General features: G+C 42.6%; 1 protein-coding gene across 1 annotated transcript in view; it reads left to right on the top strand.

Annotated features, from left to right (window-relative positions):
* The window catches only part of SLC9A4 (solute carrier family 9 member A4), a 38,595-nt gene extending 20,619 nt beyond the window's left edge, over positions 1-17,976 (top strand). Inside the window, exons 9-12 of the mRNA XM_054973843.1 lie at positions 3,786-3,882; positions 6,101-6,232; positions 9,736-9,823; positions 13,566-17,976. Coding sequence (XP_054829818.1) covers positions 3,786-3,882; positions 6,101-6,232; positions 9,736-9,823; positions 13,566-14,053 — 805 coding nt within the window. The 3' untranslated portion in view covers positions 14,054-17,976. The remainder of the gene's footprint in view (positions 1-3,785; positions 3,883-6,100; positions 6,233-9,735; positions 9,824-13,565) is intronic.
* The last annotated feature ends 5,775 nt before the right edge of the window (positions 17,977-23,751 follow it).

Here is a 23,751-nt window from a genome sequence, read left to right as displayed (position 1 = left end):
GGGGGTGGATTCTATGGAATTATGCCATGCCAGGTCCTTTCGCTCTTCAAACTCCACTTTCTCCAGGTTTCTCCAGGTTTCACTCCCCAGATCTCCAGGAATTTCCCAACTTGGAGCTGGCAACCTAAGGCTGAGCCTCCTTCAAGAGGTATAGGATACTGAGAATCATTTAAAGAGGGGAAAACATGAAGGGAGAGAAAATTTGTCTGTTTAAGGCTATGAGAGGTTATAGAATCCTGGAAGGGTGTGTGTCTGTGGGAGTGGAAATTTTCAGATTGCTTTTCCTTCCAGCCCATATCTCACTAGTCCCGAGCTTGTTAGAGAAAGTTATAGTCCACTTTTAAAAAAGAGACGCATTACCATAGAAGGTGTTCTTTTTAAAAATGCAAATAAAAACACCTGTATGACTAGTATTTAACTTCAGACTATAATGACTGGGGGAAAGTTTTCAATAAAACCGTTTTTATTGTGTTGCTAACAAGGTGACTTTGTTTTATTTGGAAATAGATTTGTATCTTATGTGGTACAGTACAAAATAAAAATGGGAAGGGTGTGGACTTAATAAACAGAAACTGTGCCCCACCTCTCTTAAGCAGATACGTTCATTGTTTATCAGTCTTCTTGGTTAATAACCAACTCCATGAAAAGAGTTTTCCATTTTAATATTTGTATTTTGCCATTATAACAAATTACCTTCATAATCTTTGTGGAATTGTCCATTGTTTATCTGAAACTAAATGTGCATGAGAACAAATGTCTGGAGAACTAGATGATTAATTCATGATATACACAAGTGAGCAACTATGCTTGGTGTACATAAACCCTGTTAAATGAATATGTGAACCAGACAGTTGTGGCTATATTGGGAAGCAGTTCTCACAACGTGCTTAGCTAGAAAAATTACAGAAATGTCTACTGCCTGTACCTGTGATCCTTTATATCATAATGAGTGAGTGCTCCAGAATGGTTAGGATTGTTCCTGAGTCAAAGACAACATTGAATGATCCTGTAAGGCTAATTCACGCGATCAGTTTTATATGGGGGTGGCTGGCTACAGATAGCACTCTTGTGAATGCTATGGCGTGCCTCCCAACTATTTTCCAGGCCATAATTCCCAGGCTTCACCCAAGACATAGAACATTTGCCTGTCCCTGTCCTTAATTTAATTAATAAACAGAAAAAGGTTGGAATGTCTGCTTACACGAAGAACCCTCTGTTAAGACAGTTGCAGGCTGTTATATTTGAGTTTTCAGTGTTACACCGTCTCTAATCTTATCCATGTCTATTCAGAAGCAAGTCCCACAGAACTCTAGGGGTCTTGGTCTTAATTACTGTACAAATATACTTTTCATGGTGCCATGACTAGCTGTGTGTATGCCCTGATTTACTCCCAAGTAAATTGTACAGGATTGCATTCTAAAAGCCTGGCTTGTGGCCAGTGTGCTTTACTACTACCTCATGCAAATATATTTATACTTCTTCACATGGCATTCTGTTCATGTGTAGAGTCTCCTTATGTGTATTAGTTAACTTGTTCCATCGATCTGTCATGCGGTAGAGAAAATTACTAGCTCCCCATACTGAACAGGAACATATAATTCTAGCTCTTATATCCTCTCTCCCTTTCCTGCTTCTTCCCTACCCAAACTACCTTCATCTATTCCCCTGACTTCAGCTTTTCCTCCGTCCCTCCCCTGGTAGCCCTTTACTGGGAAAGCTTTGGCTGAGTTGCGTCATGCTGGCTGGGCCAGGCAAGGCCTAGTTGCATGGTAGGGAATCCACAAGGACTTCCAGGGGGACACTTCACTTTCCTCTATACCCCTTCCTTGCTATTTCCTCTTCACCTATAGCCTTACCTTTCCCTGTACCTTTCCTCTTCCCAACAGCCAACAAACCTACCTACAGCCAACAGCCAACAAACCTACCTTTTATTTGCCCCCATTCTCAGCTATGTTTATTATTTGCTTCATTTATACCCCACCTTTCTTCCCAGGGGGGACCCAAAGGAGCTTACATCATTCTCTGCTCCATTTTATCCTTACAACATCCCTGTGGAGCAGAGTTGCCAGAGTTGGTGACTGCTTGGCATCACTTCTGAGGAAACCCAATATCACGTCTCTCTGGGAGTCACTGAAAACCATAGTTTCCACCAATTTTTATAGCAGACTGACATCACTTCTAGGTTATCCCTGGAAGTAACATCACGTCATAACTGACAGCATTTTTCTTCTGCTGACTGCAGGAGTGACAGTGGGAAACAGGAAGTTGGGTGGGAAATGGCAGCCCTAGTGTGAAGGTAGGTTAGGCTGAGAGTATGTGACTAGCCCATGATCATCCAGTGAGCTTCACAGCAGAATGGTGATCCAAACCTGGGTCTCCCAGATCCTAGGCTGGTTCTAACCACTGCACTACAGTGGCTTTTGTGGGATGGCTGCTGTTGAACAGTAACAAGTGGCTGGGCCTGTGTGAGTGATGCAAGTTGCACAGTAGTAAGTCACTAGTAGTTGCTGATGGGCCTGGCCCAGATGAGTCCTCCCTCAGAGGCCAAAATAGCCCTTGAAAGGGCCTTGCCCCTGCCTTTTAGTGACAGAAACCAAGGCTGGAAGTATGGCAGTATTGTTGGAGTTGCCTAGCTACCCCCACAAGGGCCCCTGCAGATAGCATTCATTTCTTAAAGGTACAGATGCTCATATTGGTGAATAACCCTCCCCCATTTATTTTCTTTTAGATTTCAAAACTTTTCACAAAACTAGGGCTTTTCTCAGGTTTACAGAAAGAGCTGTCTTGTCTGCTCATGGCTCCAGTTTCTAGATCTAAGTATCCACAGATGGGGCCATGTTTAGAATTAGATATATTGATGACAAGTAGTGATCCACAGAACTCATGAGGGATCCCATCTCCCAGTTGCCTACTGGGCTAGCCACCTGCTGGGCTTGTAGGTTTGCTGGCAGTCCTGTCATTTCCCCCTCCATTCCCCCTCCTCCCTCCACCACAGTCAGCAGCATGCCATCTACTTGCCAGCCAGGCAGTGGTTAGGGTGTGGCAGCAGCAGCAGTAGCAGCTTCTCTCCCAGCCAGCCAGCTCACATGTGCGGGGGCGGGGGGCAGTGGCAGCTCCACCTACCCATTCAGTTCACAAGTAGATAGAACAGCAGTGGCAGCTCTTCTCCTGATCACCCTGCTCACACATTGGGGGAGAGGAGGAGTGGTACAACTCCTATCTTGCCCACCTGGCTCACATATTTGAGGAGGGCATCTGCAGCCACCCTGCAAGGGATCAGGAAGTGAGTGCTTCCAGCCAGTCACCTTGGGGACAAGCCCTAGAGATGAAATTTCTGGGGAGTACGTGCTGAGCTGTGTGTTCAGACTACGCTGGTATCTGAAGAAGTAAGCCGTGACTCATGAAAGTTCATACCCTACCACATTTTTTTTTAGTCTTTTAGGTGCCACTGGATTCTTGCTCTTTTCTACTGCTACAGACTATTCTATTTACAGGTCCAAATTTATGCAAGAAGGGTTTTTAGGGTTGAATATTTGAATCCTGAACCAGCAAAGTACTACCTGAAAAAGGATCATGGTAAATCACCCCCCTCTCTCTCTTACTATAGGGAAGCTAAGTGTTTGCTCCTTTGATTGATGAGCAAGTCCTTATCGTCCCATTTTAGGACATCTTATACACATTTAAATTACACTAATAATATCCCGTGCATAGAACCACTCTTCAGGAATAATAGTTCATTTTTTGATTTAGTCAACATAATGTTTGCCTTCCCTTGCTTTTTTCAGGATATATACAAATCAAAGGACACAAAGACTTTTCCCCGAAGAGGCGGAGTCCATGCGGAATATGCTGGCACATAATCTGTATCAAGTGAGGCAAAGGGTGCGTTTTTGATTCTAGTAACATGTTCCATAGTTGTAGAACAAAAGATTGTGTTTACGTTCCTTCAAACCTTAGCAACAGTCAGTGATTGTGGAAATGTCAGCACTGTGGATTGCAACTGAGCCTTGGAACAGCATTAGGGAATATTAGGGGCCCAGATCCTCAGTAAATGTGTGCTTTTTTATTGCCATAAATTAAGATTGCACTTGCTGTATGTCTTCCCATAGCACATAAAACCAGAGACACCAGCACTAGTCTTTTCTCCTGTCAATTGTGATCTACAACTGCAGACAGCAGGAACCTGCGCTAGGTGGCAGACACTCCTAGCTTTTGGAATGTGAATGCAAAAGTAAAGGGAGTTTTGGTTGTTACGGAGTCTCAAAGGTTTGCCTAGGAGTTTCAGCTTGCAAGACCTCCTTTACAGAAACTGAGATCTGTGATAAGTTTAGCTAAAATGTAGGTACAAGGTGGAAAGTTTCACCCCTCACCGCCAATATATGATTCTTTCTTACAAAAGAGATGAGTATCTCATTGTGGCTATTTTATTCATACCAACATCATGAATGAAAAATGATTTTTGTTTGTTTTTTGGGTATATCCCTACAATGTACAAGCCTGGGGGAGTCAGGACTCCCAGGCACAGGTACACAGGTATTTAAATATGCATGCACATCATGTATGCATTAGATGTTTGCCGAAGGAAACAAAAGTGTAACATTGGCATAGTGTACCTACAGCAAATGTGTTTAAAGTGTGAGCTATCCTGGGAGCTATTAAAATTGGCCAAGTATGAAAAAGGAATGTAGCTGTCTCATTATGAAAAGTAAATTTCCCTGTGTGGTGTTTATGTCTATAAGATTCAGTCCCTGCAGAATGAGCTGGGTGTGCCTGGCCCCTCTGGGGCTCAGAGTTCATTCCCTGTCCCCAGGCATCAACGGAACTGGGGCACAAGTAATTCTAACTACAGTGTGTATTGTATTTCTTCCATTTTTTTGTCCTTTGGCCTCACTGCACGATGCTGGTTTATCCCACCTAACAAGTTCCCAGGCCACTTCCTGTTTCTGATGAAATCATTTCAAGCCTACAAAAGTTCAAACTCCGAATGTATGTGTTTAGCCTTTAGCATGTTCCAGATTATTTGTTGTTGCTTTTGAGAATAGGTAAAAATTAAGACAGGCAGGGGTGTTCTTAGTCAATGAGCAACCAGGGTAGCTGCCCCATGCTGTCCCCACCCCCCTACAAAGAGGGGGGAAGATCAGCCTTCTGCTGCTGCCACCACTTATACTCACTCCATCTGGTGCTCATGTCACCTGGGGTTGGGTGGCTGGCTTGGTGGTGACTGCCACCACTTGCACCAACACTGTCTGGGGCTCAGGTGGCTCGCTCAATGACAGCAGCTGCCATTTGCACCTGTCCTGTTTGGGACTGCTGGCTCAGTGTTGAGGGTATTTGGTGTAGTGGTTAAGAGCAGCGGGACTCTAATCTGGAGAGCCCCGTTTGGTTCCCCACTCCTCAACTTGTAGCCAGCTGGGTGACCTTGGGTCATTCACAGCTCTTTCAGAGCTCTCTCAACCCCACCCACCTCACAGGGTGATTGTTGAGGGGATAATGATAACATACTTTATAAACCACTCTGAGTGGGCATTAAGTTATCCTGAAGGGCAGTATATAAATCAAATGTTGTTGTTGTTGTTATTTGTACTTGCCCTGCTCAAGGCTCAGGCAGCCAGCTCCTGTTGGGAGCAACAGTTCCCATCTCCCTCACATGGGACAATGGTTGTCCCTTTATCAGACCCAGGGCTATTCTGGTGGGGGTTGGGTGGTAATGTTTCTGGGACCCCAGAATCATTAAAACTTCCCATGAAGAGACATACAGCCAGTCCAAAAACAATTTTCCAAATATATTTAGTCATTTATTTTTACTTATTTGTATTTATTTTGGACAATTGATTTGTCCCTTTGCAGTCAATTAGTTTTAACACTCAAGGCAGTTTAGGTGTTGTGTTAGGACTTTATCTTCAGAGACCATTTTGAAACCACAGCGGTAGTGCTATGTTTGGATATAAATAAAAATAAAGATAGCAAGAAATAAAATGTGTTCTTCTTGCTTGATCCATTTTTGTGGAGACACATAGAATGAATTGAGCTGGCTTGAAGTCTAAGCTTCTGGTGGAATCCTGAACTAGGAAGAACATCAAAAATGTGTTTCTCATTTCAGACCCTATCATACAACAGGCACAGCCTTGCTGACAATGCAAATCAAGAGCAAGCTAAAGAAATCTTCATTCGGCGCCAGCACAGTCAGAGACAGGCCATCAAGAAAGGACACAGCCTACCCTGGGGAGGGCAGGTAGCTATTATACATGCTGTGGTATTTGTGGAATTGAGCCATACAGATAACTGGATTGTCTACAGATACAAAGGCCACTTATGAGCAATGTAGGCTTTGGCCATGGAACATTTTTCTCCTTTGTGATTCCCATTCCTCAAGCCTTGATTCTGCATTGTAGCAGAATAAAGATTCTTTGTGGTGATGAGGGGATAGATTTCCCAGGGTTCTCTTCATCATTTCCCCCCATGTAACTGATTAATGTATAAGTGATTCATATGCTGCATAGCAAGAAATGCTCGATCTTGAAAGCACTTCCTTTTAAAGAAAAAGTTTTAAAAAAAGTTCTTCAAAACTGTGTGAGGTAATTAGAAAACTGGAATGTTGCCTCATCATAAACCTCAAACATAAAAACCCCTTCTCTCTGACAGGTATAGAAAGCAATATTTCTAGTACATTTAGCATAACAAGCTATGTTACAATTGACTGGAAAAAGCATCAGGCTTGCCTACTACTATTCTCTAACATCTGGTTAAGAATTTTCTGGAACTTCAAAATTTCCGTGGTTGCTCAGCTGATTAATATAATGAAATACATCTTTAGTTGTATAGTGTATAATCTAAGACAAGTATCCTGACTGACTCATCAATGCCCAGCCCAAATCCCTGGACCTAGAAACGTGAAATTTGGGGAAACATTCTTTTCATGATGTAATAATAATAATAATAATAATAATAATAATAATAATAATAATAATAATAAATTCATATACCGCCCTTCAGGACAACTTAATGCCCACTCAGAGTGGTTTAGAAAGTATGTTATTATCCCCACAACAAAACACCCTGTGAGGTGGATGGGGCTGAGAGAGCTCCAGAGAGCCGTGACTAGCTCAAGGTCACCCAGCTGGCTTCAAGTGGAGGAGTGGGGAATCAAACCTGGCTCTCCAGTTTAGAGTCCTGCGCTCTTAACCACTACACCAAACTGGCTGTCACCCACTAAGAAGGGATTTTAAGAAATTTGCCCCCTAAGGGGGTAAAAAGGGGTAAAATATCTTTTCCTAAAAGGACACAGCTTCCCTATGTGGCTGTCAGGCTCCTGCCTGCTTGCAGCTCCATCCACTGCCAGCTCGGCCACTCTTTCCTGATTGGGCCAGCCTTTCAAGGTCATTTGCATATGTGGGGTGATTGGGGCTCACAACGTTCCATACCTAACCCCCCAGCCCAGACAGTTGGAACACAGAGGTCACTTGTGTATGTGGCCTGATTGGTCCTCACCCCTTTCCCCCATTTTAAACAGTATGCAGTTGCTATTGGAAGTCACTGAATGTGTCCTGAAATGCACCTCCCAGTATTCCTCTCAAAGTTCAGGAGAGTTGCCAATCTCCCTGTGGGGCCTGGCTTTCCTGTGTGGCTGGCAGGCTCCTGCCTACTTGCACCCCCCCCCTCTGATTGGTCAACTGTGGAACTCTGTGTTCTGAGGTAAAAATCAAGTCAAGAATACTGCAGACAGTTAAAGAAAGATGGCACAAGACTCCTGAATAGGGATAACACACTTCGCTTTATTCAAACACCTTTGTGAAGCTTGGGTACTATGCTATTATACTACAAAACCAACCAAAAACCCCACACACAAACCAAAAAATGTAACATACATACCCATAAGTATTATAACAAGATTTAAAGTAGTTAAATTCCATAGTGAAGCATGGGTATAAAGGTAGTCTTCTATAAGGGGAAGCCAAGATTGTCTTACCATTAAGATTAAGAAACTGAAATATAGAACCTGTTTTTCTCAAGCAGGTGAACGGGGCATAAGGAAAGAGAGAGAAAGCAAGGACGGGAAAGTAGAAGAAATATAGCCTGCAACATTTATTGAAAAGAGAACTGTGAAAAAGTCTCAGTAGGTGTTTCTTTTTGAAAGCTCGTTTCCTAAGGCATAGACCAATGCAAGAAACTGTATGTTGTATTGGATTTAGTGAGGCCTCGTTTTGCATCCTATATATTTAGAGGACTCAGATGGTTGGGCCAGGTGTCCTACACTTTTACTCACAGTGAGGGAGTGCTGTGAATTCTGTAGACCAGAATGCCGCACAACTACAGCAGCGCTCACCTGTTTTGTCTATAGTCACACTGTACTGACCATATGTGCCTTTTAAAGACTGCAGTATCTATGTCCAGTGAGGTATACATAAACGGTTTATTATGTTTAGCCTGCCTCTGATTTTGAGACCTATTCCAGTTCTGAAATGTAGCCCAGAAACCCAAATTTCATTGCAAATTCCATTTTGGGAGAAATGGCAATCCTAAAGATGCTACTAATAAACCATGTGGTTACAATAAATTGCAGGTTTGTACCATAGCTGTAGGCCAGTTTTGATTAGAAAACTGGTGCCAGTAACACCTGTTCACAACTTCTTTATATGTCTTCAGGAGTTTCACCTGTTCTGTAATTTGTCCTTTTTAACGTTTCATCCCTACTGAAGGAAAAGATATGGGAAAATACCATCTTTTGATTGTGATTATTCAGGTGCTTTCCACTACCCCGAGAAGCAAAGATACAGCCTTTCCAAGGCAACATCCTTTTCCTCCTGTTTCTTATGCCTCAGAGTAGCTCCTTAGTTTACAAGCATGAGGAATTGGCTTTTGTGCAAGTTCCTGTAAAAAGTTGCAATAATACCTAAAGCAAATGTGTCTTTGTGTCCAACCTATCCCTTAAATGCATCTTTCATACACTATGGGCAGGAAGTCACACAAAACATAATCCTCAGGCTCTAAGCTACATCTGATCACTTTGATTTTAGGGGGAAATTAATCCCTAACTCCAAACTTGGGTAGCCATCTAAAAGCTCATAGCACCACATTATATGAAGGCTAAACTGCAACAGGGAAGAATCAGTTTTAATTCCTGAGGAACTTTTTTTCCCATGAAGGTGCAGCCTACATTTCCATTCACCACCAGACTTGTCCCATAGCACCCTAGTCTCTCCCAGTCCCACTTATTCTTTCCACCAGTTCCATTCTCATCATAGCGAATATGTATCGAGATCTGTTCCCATAAGGAGCATTCTTAGAATAAGCATTCTTTTATTAGTCAGCTTTAAAGTACATCAGATGTCTGTCTGTAACTTCAGCCTGGATTTATGCAGCCATCTGCAGATTCTGCAGCAAAAGGAAACCATGGGATGTTTAGTATGAACTGCTGTTGTTTTCTTATACCTTGTCAAATATCCCTTAACCAGGGGTGGTGTTAGCCAATGGGCAACAGGGGCAGCCCCCCCCCAGCCTGCCCCCCACAGGCTGGCCTCCTGCCATCTCTTGCACCTGCCTCATCTGAGGCTTGATCAGCTGGCTTCCAGCAGCAGCAGTGGCTCCTGCCCACCTTGCAAGAGGCAAAGACTCTAGCAGGGGGCTGGGGGGAGTATCAATGATTCTGGGACTCCGTCCCGGACTTTTTCCCAGGACCCTAGAATCACTAAGACTGCCCCTGCCCTTAACACTACGGGTGCTCTTTTTTGTCCACAGGCTGCTCTCAGAAACATGCGTTATTTGTCTCTCCCTTTTGGCAACCCTCAATCAGGTAGAAGGGAAGGCAGGAATGATGACTTAACAGGTAAGACTTTTCACTCGGCCCCAGGGCCCACGTATCATTTGGTCAGGTACCATCTCCCATACTATCCCATACTACAGTTAAATGAAACTGGGGGTCAGTCAGTAGAAGAGGGCTGTTGCAGTGGCCTCCTTATGGGTTTCCTTATGACAACTGATTGGCCATATTGGATACAGGAAGATGGCACTTGGTCTTATTCAGCATAGCTACTCTTTTGTTCTTAAGAGTAGTGAAAAAAATGCCTCTGTTACATAAATAGACCATTGCATATGCCTGCAGCTCAGGCTTGGCTTTCTTAGAACCACACACCTTGCCTGGTAAAATACTCCCTTGCCCTTCCAATAAAATAATGAAAGACAAGCCACATGTTACTGCTTTAATTCATGCCTTGCTTAATATTGCCTGTCAGATTGCCAGTACCTATGATGTGTCTGTCTCTAGTAAAGATGGTTTTGAAGCAGGATGGAGGATTTATGTGGCTGGTGCCAGTTTTTATTTAGCGCATTCACTTGCTCTTGCAGCATTTAGCCCTCTGTCCCCCTTCCTCTCTTCCATAATCGATAATAAGTAGGGCAGCCGAGTTCGATAACCGAACATTGTTTGGAGAGGTAGAAATGCCATCTTTTTAAAGCAGCTGCATCCACACATGGTTGGATCTTTCACTAGTATTGCACTATAGAAATGTTTGCAACTAGATTCTCCAGTGTGGACAAGACAATTCAGTTACAACTGATTGCAACAATAGTGCAGTATCTAACAATGGCCCTTTCCACATGTCCTTAAAGGGACAGCCTACTCACTGAATGCTGGCAGCTTTCCCCCTTGACTCAAGACATCTCCGTTTTAAAAACATTGCAGGCTGTTTGGCTTCCATTTTTTCAGCACCTTTTTGGGACCATGGGAAAGTATACTCCCAGAAAAGCTGCCAAAAAAAAAGGAAGCCAAACAGCCTGCAACCATTTTGAAAATGGAGACATCTGGAGTCAGGGGGAAAGCCGCCAGTGTTCAGTGTGTGGGCCATCCCTCTAAGGACATGTGGAAAGGGCCAATGTATGGATGCAGCTGAAGTGTCTTTTAAAGCCGTTGAACAGACAAAAAGAAACTGTGATGCTTTTTCAAGCATGGGGATTCAGTTAAAGGAAAAACGATGGGTGGGTTTTTCTTTTTATTTTTTTGCTCCTTTCACTTTCTCAAGGCACAGGGTTTCTGTCCTTAGAAGGCAACCTTAGATTGATAAGAGTTTTTATATCTATGATCTTGCTTGTTTTAACACAATATGAAATAAACTCTGACGTAATTCGGGTGGCTTGTATCAAACCATCTGTGCACAAAAGTCACACCATGTTTTCCTTCATTCTGTTCCATTCCCAGAGCCCCTTCTGTTGCCTTGAAAGATCATTCTTAGTATTGTGGAACCCACAGCCTCACAAGTTGGGGGGCCTGGGTGAGGAGGGACAAAGGAAAGAAATGGTCTCTTCTCTTCAGCGGAGCTGCACTTACTGAAAAGGAGCATTTTCATCCCTTTGTCCTGCCTAGCTCCAGCCCCCAGACCCACACAGGTGTTCCTCTGCATGGATCCTGCATCTTTGGAAATGATCTTTGCATGGATCAAAAGGGACTGCAGAAACGGAAAGGAATATGAGAAAACTGAGCTGTGCGTTGATGCTGATTGGGGTGGTGGTGGTGGCAATGGCTGGAGGACTGTGTCTAGATGATTTTTTCTAAACTGTTCCAAAATTTTAAGTAATGAATGGTAGACTATTATTTTGAAAGTTAGGTAGACCTACTGTAAGTGGGCAGAAATGCTTTGTAGTTCTAAGGCATTTCTGTTTACTTTAGTCATATGAGGAAGGTTAAAGACTTGTCCTTTGACACACTAAGGCTTATCTAAGGACCCTGAAGTTAACATGCATTTGTCACAGGTATGTTACCTAGACCTTTAAAGTCTATTAAATATTCCTCCTGTTTTTCAGGGGTAACCCAAACAAGTGTCTGATTACAGGCCTGCCTATGAGAAATAGCTGAAATAGAAAACTGCAATGCGATTGAATGCCTTGAATCAGGGGTAATGCTCCCTTGGCTGTATTAGAATCTGTGTTATGTATAATAACTCAATGATTTCCCTATGCCTTGCCTATAATAGGGATCCTAGATACTGATACTGGCTACATCCCTTGCTGAATAATTGCAACCTTAGTGCATAGCAATTGCCTGACTTGGCTCATTTTATTACGACATGGCCAAAAGCCAAGCTTGCAAACCATATGTGTCTTTTTAAGAAGATGAATGGCAACGCATGAAGCCTTGCGTGTGTGAACTGAAGTACATGCAATATGACTTGCATCTGTCCCTTCAAATGCGTAGAATCTCTGTCAGACAAAACAGGAGGCAACCCCTAGGTAAGAACAGAGAGAGGGGACTCCTAGGAATATAGGCAGGTTTAGTGAACAGAAAAAAAACCCTTGATGACTGGGAAGTTAATAGGATTTAAGAGGCTTTGGAGGAAGAAGGTGGAAGTAAGGGGAGTATGGCAAAGGAGGATAATTAGAGAGTCCTTGTTTATTATTTCCTTATTTATTTCCTTAATTTATAACTTACCTTCCTCCCCAGTGGAGACCCATAGAGCAGCTTACATCATTCTCCTCTCATCCATTTTATTCTCACAACAGCCCTATGCGGTAGGTTTGGCTGAAAGTATATGATTGGCAGAGTGGAGATTCAGACCTGCGTCTCCCAGATCCTAGTCTGACATTCTAACCACTACACCACACTGGCTGTCTGGTTTGGCTCTCACACTTGTTTTCTAGTCCTGCTCCGGGGTAGTGGCAGAAACCTGACATAAACATATTTTGCTTCACCCACTGCCTGTTATGCAGCTGTTAAAACTACAGGACTACATTGTGATATGCTGGTTAATTTTATATATTGATTGATTGATTGATTGATTGATTGATTGATTGATTGATTGATTGATTGATTGATTGATTGATTGATTGATTGATTGATTGATTGATTGATTGATTGATTGATTGGAGTGTTTATACCTCCACTTTTTCCCCAGTGGTGGGACTAGCAGCTTAATTACTATAACTGTTTTAAATGCTTAGGATATTTTATTTTCTTCTAAAACTCTGAATATGCTGGCTTTACCATCTTCTTTACAAACGGAAAATACTGGGTTAACTGTGAGTCCCGTTCCTCCATTTTATACAGGAGGTCAGTTTGTACCCCCAAACATGTCCACATGTTGCACTTAAAATGCTTTAAGCAATTCCTTCTGAATTCAGTAATTTGAGCGAAACTTGCCTTAACGTCATTTCATACTTTACTTTGATTCTAAGATTCTAAAATGTGTAAAATGTGAATGCAAGAAACTTGTTTGCAAATGTGTAGCATGCATATTCTTAGCATGGAGCCAAATGAGATGCAGCTCTCTGGAGAGTGCCGTGGCAAACTCAGGGTTTATTTTTATGTAATGTGTGAGATGATCTCAGTCCTCCAATATGGGCTTTGGTCTGCACAAATTTGTTCTAATTATGTCAGTTTCAGAATTATTGCATCTATTTTGCATGAGCCACTGGAAAGAGCAAATTTCTTTCCTATGTTCGGTTATGGTTGCTCATTAATAAATTACTTATTTGCACTTGAAAAGAGAATCTATTTCTGGCCATGAAGGAGGTGAAAGCACTGTAATTTACCCTTTGGATTGTCTCTTTTTATACTAATCATTTCTATCTGAATCCAGGTGACTACAGCAGTGATTCCGAGTCTGTTTTTAGTATGCCCAGTTCACGACCTCGGTCAGGTTTACATCAAAAAAACCGGCAACAGCAGGAAATATTTCCCATGAAACAGCTACACTCAAGAGCTGGACCAGCAGGCCTTAAAGGTCAGGGGAGAAGAGCAAATGCGTTGGCTAAAATATGTGTAGTAGAAAAACCACTGTTACCCCTAAAGCCTCAAATTAATGCAGTGCTCGAAAATGATATTCAAGAAAATGAGTCTGAAGATGAAACAGACAGACCAGCACTCCCTTCAACACCCTCTGTCCATTGGACAGCAGACACCAGAAATGAAAGACACTTCCCTTCAACACCCTCTGTCCATTGGACAGCAGACACCAGAAATGAAAGACACTTCCCTTCAACGCCCTCCGTCCATTGGACAGCAGACACCAGAAATGAAAGACACTTCAGTGCAGCAAAAAGATACTTCCATGGAAGAAAAGAGTGATTATTTCCCCCCTTCCACAGAACAGATTGTAGTTTTCATTCTATCAGAAAATTTTGAAGATTTCCTGATTCCAGTTTAGCTGATTTTTTAAATTTTATTATTTGATTTCTAACCCGCCCTCCCCACAAGTGGGCTCAGGGCAGGTTACATCAAGCGAAGATACAATTTAAAACCACAATGAGGTCATCAGAATTTAAAACCAACAATAAACATCAGGGCTTTATAGGTCAAAGCCAAAACCTTGAGGTATCCAGTATCACCACAAGGCTCCTGACTGCTGGAATGGGCACAAGTGGCACCTCATCAAAGGTTGGAAGCCGGATCCCCAAACCCAAGGGCCCACAATCCAAGTACAGGATCTCCATCTTCATGAGATTTAGCTTCAGCCAACTCCGTTTCACCCATCCAGACATGGCCTCCAAGGCTCTAATCAGTACCTCCGGGGACAAGTCCAGCCAGCTGTCTACCAACAGATCCAACTGGGGAAATGATGTGAAATATTTACACAATTAGCTATTGTGGGGAAATTAAAATGCTTGTTACCTGATTGCCAGCAATGGCAAATTGTTTGTGCTTTGTCTAATTATGAAGAAGTCCCACCTATTTAATGGAATCTAACAATAGATTTATACTTTCAGTCTTCCAGCTTTAAACTGAGCTTTTTCCTGGTAAATGCCAGAGGGGACAGAAAAAGTCAGGTGGGAGGTGTTGTGTTTAGCAGCAACAGCAGCCAGTGGGAGTTCCAAAGAGTTCCAAGAACTCTTTGGAAGATCCAGGGATAGACTGATGTACTCAAATAACAAAACACATTCCAATTTGACATTGGGTGTAGCTCTCTTGAGATGAAGAAGTAGTACAGGCTCTTGCCTAAAGGCTTTGTGTATATTGCAAGAACTCTATACTACAAAACTTCTTTACAGCTGGTTGAATATTGCTGGAATAGACCACTCTGCCATATTGTTGACTGCTGAAAAATTCAGGAAGAGATAGTGGATGATACAAACTCTCAGTAAAATAGAGTTTTAAAGATGTCATTGTATTCCTGTGGTCTGACTTCATGTGAAATTATAAATTCAATGCAATGTTCTGATCCAGAAAGAGTTGCTTAGCCCTATGTCTTCAGTGGCATCTCTCACATGCCTACGTGTACTGATTTGCTCATCTAGATAATTGCTTTGACTTCTTTGGTTCTTCTCCACCATTTGGTTACATATAGAGGCACTGATCACATAGTGGAAAAAACCTTAAACCTTAATTGGTTTCAAGTACAATGGAAGTAGGTGTTCCATGACAAGTGCTACATGTCTGCAGTATTGGGCAAATGTCGAAAGGCCAGTAAGGGATGTGCTGTGGGATCTATCTGATAACCCAGATGAGCTTTACTGCCTCCTCCTACATCTTCCACTTACATAAATATATTTGTGGAATAGTTCATTGGTGTTTTGTAATAGGTCTTTCTTTTAAATAAAGCACCACTTGCATTTTCTGCATTCTGAAAAGAGGCCTGGAAAATAGATATCCATCCCTGCACATTTTTTAAAGCATGGTGAGACAAGAAAAAAAAGAATCTTGCCTCTCATCCACAGATGTTTAGAGTGCAAACAGTTCAATAGACAGGAAGGAGCGAGGCAAAGAAAAGTACGCAGACAGTATCGAGCAACCACAACGTCTGCCTGGAGTGATATGTTAAACACAATTAAAGGATCCAGAGATGAAGCTGTAAAATTGAACCACTGCCTAATAGAAATCATGGAAAGTAACCCCTGATTAAATAGTAACTGACAGTCAAGCTCTGCAATATAGATGCAGTTCTAAAGTGGAAGAGTAAATTGCACTGTCTAGAATTGTCATATTATATACCATACGCTGAAGACAATCAAGTAGCAAAGATAAGATTTAGAATACAACAGAAACAAAATATATCTGATAGTGGTTTCTTCAAACCATTCTTCTAGCTTGTGCCTGTAAAGGAAACAGCCTCATGGAGGGGGCAGGCTGGGGCAGACTTTCTAGTACCAGAATTTGTCATGGTGAACAATAGGAATCATAGAGTTGGAAGGGGTCTTACAGACCATTTAGTCCAAACCCCTGCCCAATGCAGGAACAGCCTAAAGCATCCCCTACAAATATTTGTCCAGTTGTTCCTTAAAGACTGCCAATGAGGGGGAACCCACCACATCCCTAGGCAATTTAGGTACTTTGTAAGAGGGATACTAGAGATAACACCTTTACATTTCCTGTTGCATCGGGGTAGAAAGCACCAATAGCTCCTTCTACCTATTACTTTTCTGGGTTTATTGTGAGGCAGTGCTAAATGAGTGAACAGGAGATAGGCAGAAAAACCAACTCTAATGCAGACATGGCGAGGTGACATCAGTCTGAACTTTGGCAGTGGCTATGAATATGGAATACTCTTTATTTCATAAGGCAGGAAATAAGAAAAAGGTATGTGTTTATAACAGCTGCACTGAATCTGTAGAGTTGCTGTAAAAAAAACCAAGGGATTATCTTGCCTATACACAGTAGGGAGGGTGGGGGGAAGAATGTTAGTATTGATTTGGAAAGGAAACCAGATTGGCAGATTCCCAATCTAAATTGAAATATAATTTTTGAAAGAACACTTAGTTCCATTATCAGCTGTTATCCTAAATTGCACTGCAATTACCCTGATTTGCAAAAGCCTGAAAGCTGGTGTTTTTTTTACAGCTTTTAAGAATAGGCAGTTGTGAAAGAGTATTAGCTACTAGGTTACATTGTTTCTTGATCTAGAGGTTCAGGGGAGGCCTTGGTTAACCTGATGGATACTGAGCTAAGTAGTGCACACTGGAAATCCTCTGTTAGGCCTTACTCTGTGTCAGGCAGCTGTCAATTTCTCCAAACCTAAGACCACATTTAACTCCAACCTGAACTTTATTTTTTTTAATCAAAAATCTCACAATTTCCTCTATACACCTAGATCTGTCTTCTCCCTTTTTTCATCTCTTTTCATTTCTCTCCCTCTTTTGTCTCCTCCCTTTGCCCTGTGTAGAATGTAGTTGTGTTCACATAGTCCACACAGAGACGAAGCTGATATTTGTGGCTCTTGTGACTGATCAACTGCAAACTGACTATATGACTAGCATAATAATTAAACCTGCCAGAGCATGGATTAAATTTGAACCCAAAGTGCAAGAATGAAACGTTTGTTATGGCTTTGTGTTTGATTTCAAGCTGGTTTCTCAGGGGTCATCCACAAGTACTGAATTATCCCTAAGATACCCATAGCACGTAACAGACTGAAATCTACTGCATTACTCATTTTTCTTTCCCATCAAGTCAAGTGTTCTAGTAAGTCACTTCTTGTTTTGTGTATGAAACTCAATTTGATAAAGTCACAGAAGTCTGGTACACAGAACTCTTTCTTGTGTGGTTTTCCTGGCATATAGGCAAAAGTAGTAGCACTGCCATGTTAGCAAACAAAAAGTATGGGGTTCATGCACATGCAACTCTGCCAAAGGCTTGCAATGAGCCTTACCAGCCATTGAAATTATTAGTTCTAGGGCCTGGATGGGACCTGGAAGTACACCTTAGGGAGTAGGGTCCAGAGAGTTTTAAGGATGGAGCCAGAAGCCAAAGCACCATCTGGTGGGTCTTGGCATGTCCATGGACACATCCTGCAGCTTTTGTGTGGGATCTGAGGACACAGCCAATAGCAGAACTCTGAACCACTCCTAGTGATTTAGACCTCATGCAAATTCCCAGAGATTGTCAGCCAATTGGAGTCCCTGGAACTCCACTGAGCCAGTCTCAGAGCGGGACCACAAGTGACGCCTGACACAGGTTGGACACGTGCCAGCTTCCCTCAAGTTTTGATGGGAAATGTAGGCAGCTTGGTGGAATATTGGACAAGTGACAGTTGAAAAGTCCATTGGACAGCAGTCAGAGAGTCAAGCTGCAAGACCAGGATGCCTACATTTCCCATTAAAACTTGAGGGAAGCTGACTAGTGTCCAACCTGTGTCAGGCGTCACTTGTGGTCCCGCTCTCAGTTCAAGAAGGGAAAAGAGATACCTTCTCCCTAGGAAACCATAGCCTTGGACAAGGAGCATCAGCTTAGCCAGGCTTTTTATTTTGGCTTTTAGTGAGGATTTGGGGTCAGATTTGGGAAGAAAATTTGTTTTAAGGAAGTAAGCAAGCCTCCCTGTTAAGGGCCTATCAATCTAATTTTCTGCATATGGGTTCTATGAAGAGGAGGATCTCTGTGAGTTAAAGGAGCAGCCTGGAATCTGAGTAGTAAACCTGTCAGCTGTGGTATAAAGGCTACATTGAACCTTAAATGCTGAGAAACCCTGTCCAGAGAAAAAGGAATAAAATTTCCCAGGTTTGGTGGGCTCATTTCAACATGTTACCTCACAGTGGGGAAAACATACAGCGTTTGGAGAATGCCGTTAAGAGACAGTTGTACATTCCATGCTTATTCATTCCACACTAAAACTTTTTACTGTGTTACACCTTATTTTCGTAAATAAATGTTTGCTGTTCAACTCCATTTGTGTCTTGTCTGTCAAGTCAAAATAGCTGTGTGAAAAAGTTTATGCTTACCTCACAATTAAGTATCATATTATTCTTTCAGGGTCATAGAAGCCTCCAGGGAGCACAAAACGTACATGCTAATAGCCAGTTAAATAAAGCCTGTGTCTCCTCTTTTACTGATTGTGGGCAGTTGAGGGAGTTTACACAAATAAAAGGAGGGACCTGAAAGAGTATGGGAATTTGGGCAGCCATAAATCAAGAGGCCAGTTACCACAGAAGACTCTCTCTCCTCCAAACCGTGCCCTCCCCCCCTCCCATCATCAACATTGCTGTCACACAGGGCTTTTTTTCTGGGAAAAGAGGTGGTGGAACTCAATGGGTTGCCCTCAGAGAAAATGGTCACATGGCTGGTGGCCCCGCCCCCTGATCCCCAGACAGAGGGGAGTTGAGATTGCCCTCCGCGCTGATCTGAACTGCCCTCTGTCTGGAGATCAGGGGGTGGGGCCACCAGCCATGTGACCATTTTCAAGAGCTTCCGGAATTCCGTTCCCCCGTGTTCCCCCTGAAAAAAAGCCCTGTTGTCACAGCTTGGGGACTACCTATTTGCAATTAGCCATATCAGCCCATTAAATCAATAGTTATAGGGCCTGGGTTGCACAGCCCATTAAATCAATAGTAATAGGACCTAGAAACACATCTTTGGGTACAATGTTTAAACTGTGAGTGTACAAACGGTTTCTTGCTTTTCTGCAAAGTGGGCCAGAACACCACACACACAAGCCCCAGCCAAGTGAGGTGTTTTATTCTGATTGGTTGTTGTGGATTTTCCGGGCTGTATAGCCATGGTCTTGGCATTGTAGTTCCTGACGTTTTGCCAGCAGCTGTGACTGGCATCTTCAGAGGTGTAGCACCAAAAGACAGAGATCTCTCAATGTCACAGTGATTGTTCTGATTGTTTAGCAGCCCTACTTGCAATTTGCATCACAGTGAATTTCAATTTCAGTGCTCAAAGCATGCCTCTTGTCATATCAATGTTCACTTCTAGGCTAAGAGCCAAACAATTAAATATAATGTGGGAGGTGTGCAATTACAAGCTCCTGTGATATTTCTTCCTGATAAAACTAATTAGTGACCTCATGGCACTTTGAAGTAACACAAGGGAAGGGAATATTGAACCCTTTGGACCTGTGCCGTTTTCACAAATCACTGCCACTGAAATTGTTATCAATTTCATGGGTGGGGAAAAGACACAAGTATTTGTAGCTAATGGCAGCTTCGGGGAGGGAGAGTGAGAGAGATTATTTGTCTTGTGTCAGTGGCATGAGAGTAAAGGTTAAATGCCTCTATCCTGTGCGTCACTTCCCTAATCGTCCAAGCAGCCTCATGTTTAGTCATTCAGTAAAAAATAAAAACCACAGAAGATCCTGATTATGGAGCTCTTGCATCAGATTTCGTTTGGCCCTAAATTATATCCAGATTGACGCTTGCTGGAAAGCTGTACCCATGGATTTCAACTTTACCATTACTAGTTCAAAATGTTTATTGATTGTTCATATCTTAGGAGTTCTGTCTGTAATAAGTAGAAAAGCTTGATCACTATAATAAATAACTTGCATCTGAGAGTGGTTTGAGGAAGTACAACCAAATTGATTCTCTTAGGTCTCTCAGAGTCAGCAGTGTTTGGTACTGTTGACTAGAGGTGGGCACGAATCGCAAAAAAACTGAATCAGGAACCAGGAACTTCCACGAACTGGGGCAAGTTCACAAACCGGTGGCAAGGAAAGGGGCATTTAAACCCCCGGATCAACTGCTTGTTGAGGAGATCCCTGACAAGCAGCTGATCATTTTAAAAGTGGGGCTGTTTAAATGGCCACTCTGAGCGGCGGGGAAATGGCCATTTAAACTGTGGGCAGGGCTTGGCTAGCCGGCCGGGAACTCAGCCAAACCCTGCCCTGCCCCCAGTTTAAATGGCCATTTCCCCACCACTTGGAGCAGCAGGGAAATGGCCATTTAAACAGCGAGGCTTGGCTAGCCAACTGGGAACTCCTGGCTGTCCAGCCAAGCCCCGACAAGCAGCTGATCCCCGACAAGCAGCTGATCCACGGGTTTAAAGCCCCTTTCCCTGCCTCTTTGCAGCGGCATGGAAAGGGGCATTGGTGCTAAAACAAACCATGGAAGTTTGTGGAAACGAGCTTCCATGAACCTCTGGTTTGCGAACCATGAACTGAGCCGGTTCGTAGGTTTTTTTGGTTCATATTCCGGTTCATGCCCATCTCTACTGTTGACCATGGTATCCTTCTTTCTTATCTTGTGGGAAGGAGAGTCAACACACTTTGTAGAAGATGGTAATTCCTGGGGGCAAATTTCAGCAGTTGGTGCTGTGGTTCCTCCTTTCAGAGGGCTATGCTAAGGTGTTAGCTTCTGTACTGATGTACTGATACAATAACATGGCTTCTTGCTAAATGAATACTCGGGTGATTGTGGCGGTAAGGCATGTTTTTTACTAGCTTATGCTAGTAAAAAACTTCTGCTCCCCCCTTTCCTGGAGAATATGGACCTTGCCACTGGCATTCATGCCTTAGTAGTATTCATATTTGCTTGCACTCTGGGTGGCACTGTGTTGAAAGAGTGTTTGGAAAGTGTAACTAATTCAGATCATAGCTGTCTGACTGCTTACTTGAACATCTTATACTGAACACCACAACTTTGGTATTGTTCTATAATAGTTCATTTATTTCTGGGCCCAAATGAAAGTTCTGGTTTTGATGTTTAAAGTCCATTCTGGACCCAGGATAGCTCAAGGATTGCTTGTTCCCATACAAACTTACTTGTTGACTGAGATCAACAACAGATGCTCAACTGTGCAGTATTCTGGGTCTAATAATATTCAGATGTTTTAATGTTGAATGTTCATTGCCTCGAAGACCCTATTTGAGTGGAAATGCAGCATTAAAATGTTTTAAATAAATAAATAAGATTGGATAGAGAGTATGTGGTCCTTTCAGTCATAGGGACTGGATTGTGCAATCCTGTCCTGAGAGAATCTCACATAGCCTTAGAGCTTCTTGTTCTTTGTGTGGTGGAGAGTGCCCTCAAGTCAGAGTTGACTTGCGACGACCCCTGCATGGTAAGAGACTAAGGGCCAAGCTACAAGTGACAAATGACACTTGCCTGGCAAGTGAACAGACTCACGTGTATTCTTCCCTGTTCACTTGCCCTCCACTTGCCCTCTACTTGATCAAAGCCTTGATAAACAGGCTGATTTCTACTTCTCTGCCTTTAACTGATTCTCTACTACTCTTAATATTCCATCCCTTCTAAAATAATTTCAGGACTCACCTGACTGATTTGTTTTCCTTTTTCTTTTGTACTCAGACTTACATTTTTCTGCACCCTTTGGCATCTTCTATGTATGCAGAGACCCCCACCTTGTAATTGGGCAGCCCATTGGGCAGCTTTTAAAACTAGCCAGTTTACTGTTTAAAGAATAAATGCAATAAAACAATGCAACTAGATGCCCATGATTATCCTGTCATTGCAGTGGGTCTGTTGGTATCCTATTTGTTTTGCCCCACTGCTAAAATGATGACTTGACTGTCCGTAATTTAATATATGGAAGTCATTCCTGTACTGACTCTGGTGCGATATCAGGTGCCAGATTCTAATTCCAGGGTCTTCTAACAAATTCACAAACAGATTCCATGACTGGCAGCAACAGGCATCAGCTCAGGTAAAAACATTAATATTTTACTTCCTATACCTCAGCGCAAGCTCTTGCACTGAAAGTGTGTGTATATTCATGGTGAGCCCCATTTTTTAAACTGCAGAGTGCTCAGGGGTAACTGGTGCTGATTTTTATTGCTTCAGAACATTCTGTCCTGCCTAAAATGGGTAGGCTTGCCTTACTGAAAGCACTGGAAATCTAGATTGCTAAATAGCCTACCCAATCTTGTTTTCTTTTGAGACTATCTGAGACAATGGTGAAACATTTGAACGTCAGTTTCGCCTTCATAAAGTTTCCAGAGTCAACATCAGCTGCTGTTTATAGTGGCCCATCCTTCTCTTGAAGTAATTTTAATTCTCATTTCCTGTTCTTTGTGGGGAAAAGCAACAGGCAAATAAGTAGGAAAACTAATTTTAGAGCAAAGCTGTAGGTAAATTTACCAACCTCCATGTGGGGCCTAGAGTTCCCCTGGAGGAAATGGCAGCCTCAGAGGGTAGACTCTGTGATGTCACATTCCTGCTGAGCTCCCTCTCTTCCGCAAACATTGCCCCTATATCTCCAGAATTTGCCAATTTGTGTTCATAGAAATATGCAGCAGAGGTATTCTATTTGTGAAATAAAATATATTTTGTATTGTCGAAGGCTTTCACGGCCAGAGAACGATGGTTGTTGTGGATTTTCCGGGCTGTGTCACTGTGACACTGAGAGATCTCTGTCTTTTGGTGCTACACCTCTGAAGATGCCAGTCACAGCTGCTGGCGAAACGTCAAGAACTGCAATGCCGAGACCATGGCTATACAGCCCAGAAAATCCACAACAACCAAAATATATTTTATTTCATAGAAATGTTAAAATATATTTGAGGTGATTGACTAAGCTTTTTGGACTAAGTTGTGTAATTATAAGGTAAAAAGGTAAAGAGGTAAAGATGCAAGCACCTGTGCAAGCACCGAGTCATTACTGACCCATGGGGAGATGTTGCATCACGATGTTTTCTTGGCAGACATTTTACAGGGTGGTTTGCCATTGCCTTCCCCAGTCATCTACACTTTAACCCCAAGGAAACTGGGTACTAATTTTCCCAACCTCCGAAGGATGGAAGGCTGAATCAACCTTGATCCAGCTACCTGAACCTGGCTTCCGCCTGGATTGAACTCAGGTCATGAGCAGAGCTTGGGCTGCAGTACTGCAGCTTACCACTCTGCACCATGGGGCTCTTTTTTTACCTTAATTATAAGGTACGCATTGAAATTCTATTTGATATATGTGCAGTTATAAAATACATTTTCCATCTTTTAGCTTGGACAAATTTTCAGAGATAGACACCAGTGAGGATAAGTATGAATGCACCAAATACAATAGGATTTTGATTTTTGTTTTCCATTTCCAATTGAAGGGTAAGGGTGCTTATTCATTTCCAAACCAATGAAAACTGAACCCCAAACCTCCATTTGTTGTTTGTT

This window comes from Eublepharis macularius, chromosome 3 (assembly GCF_028583425.1).
Source record: "Eublepharis macularius isolate TG4126 chromosome 3, MPM_Emac_v1.0, whole genome shotgun sequence".
Lineage (NCBI taxonomy): Eukaryota > Metazoa > Chordata > Lepidosauria > Squamata > Eublepharidae > Eublepharis > Eublepharis macularius.
The sequence above is the reverse complement of the archived record's forward strand: the minus strand, read 5'-3'. Positions and strand labels throughout refer to the sequence as shown.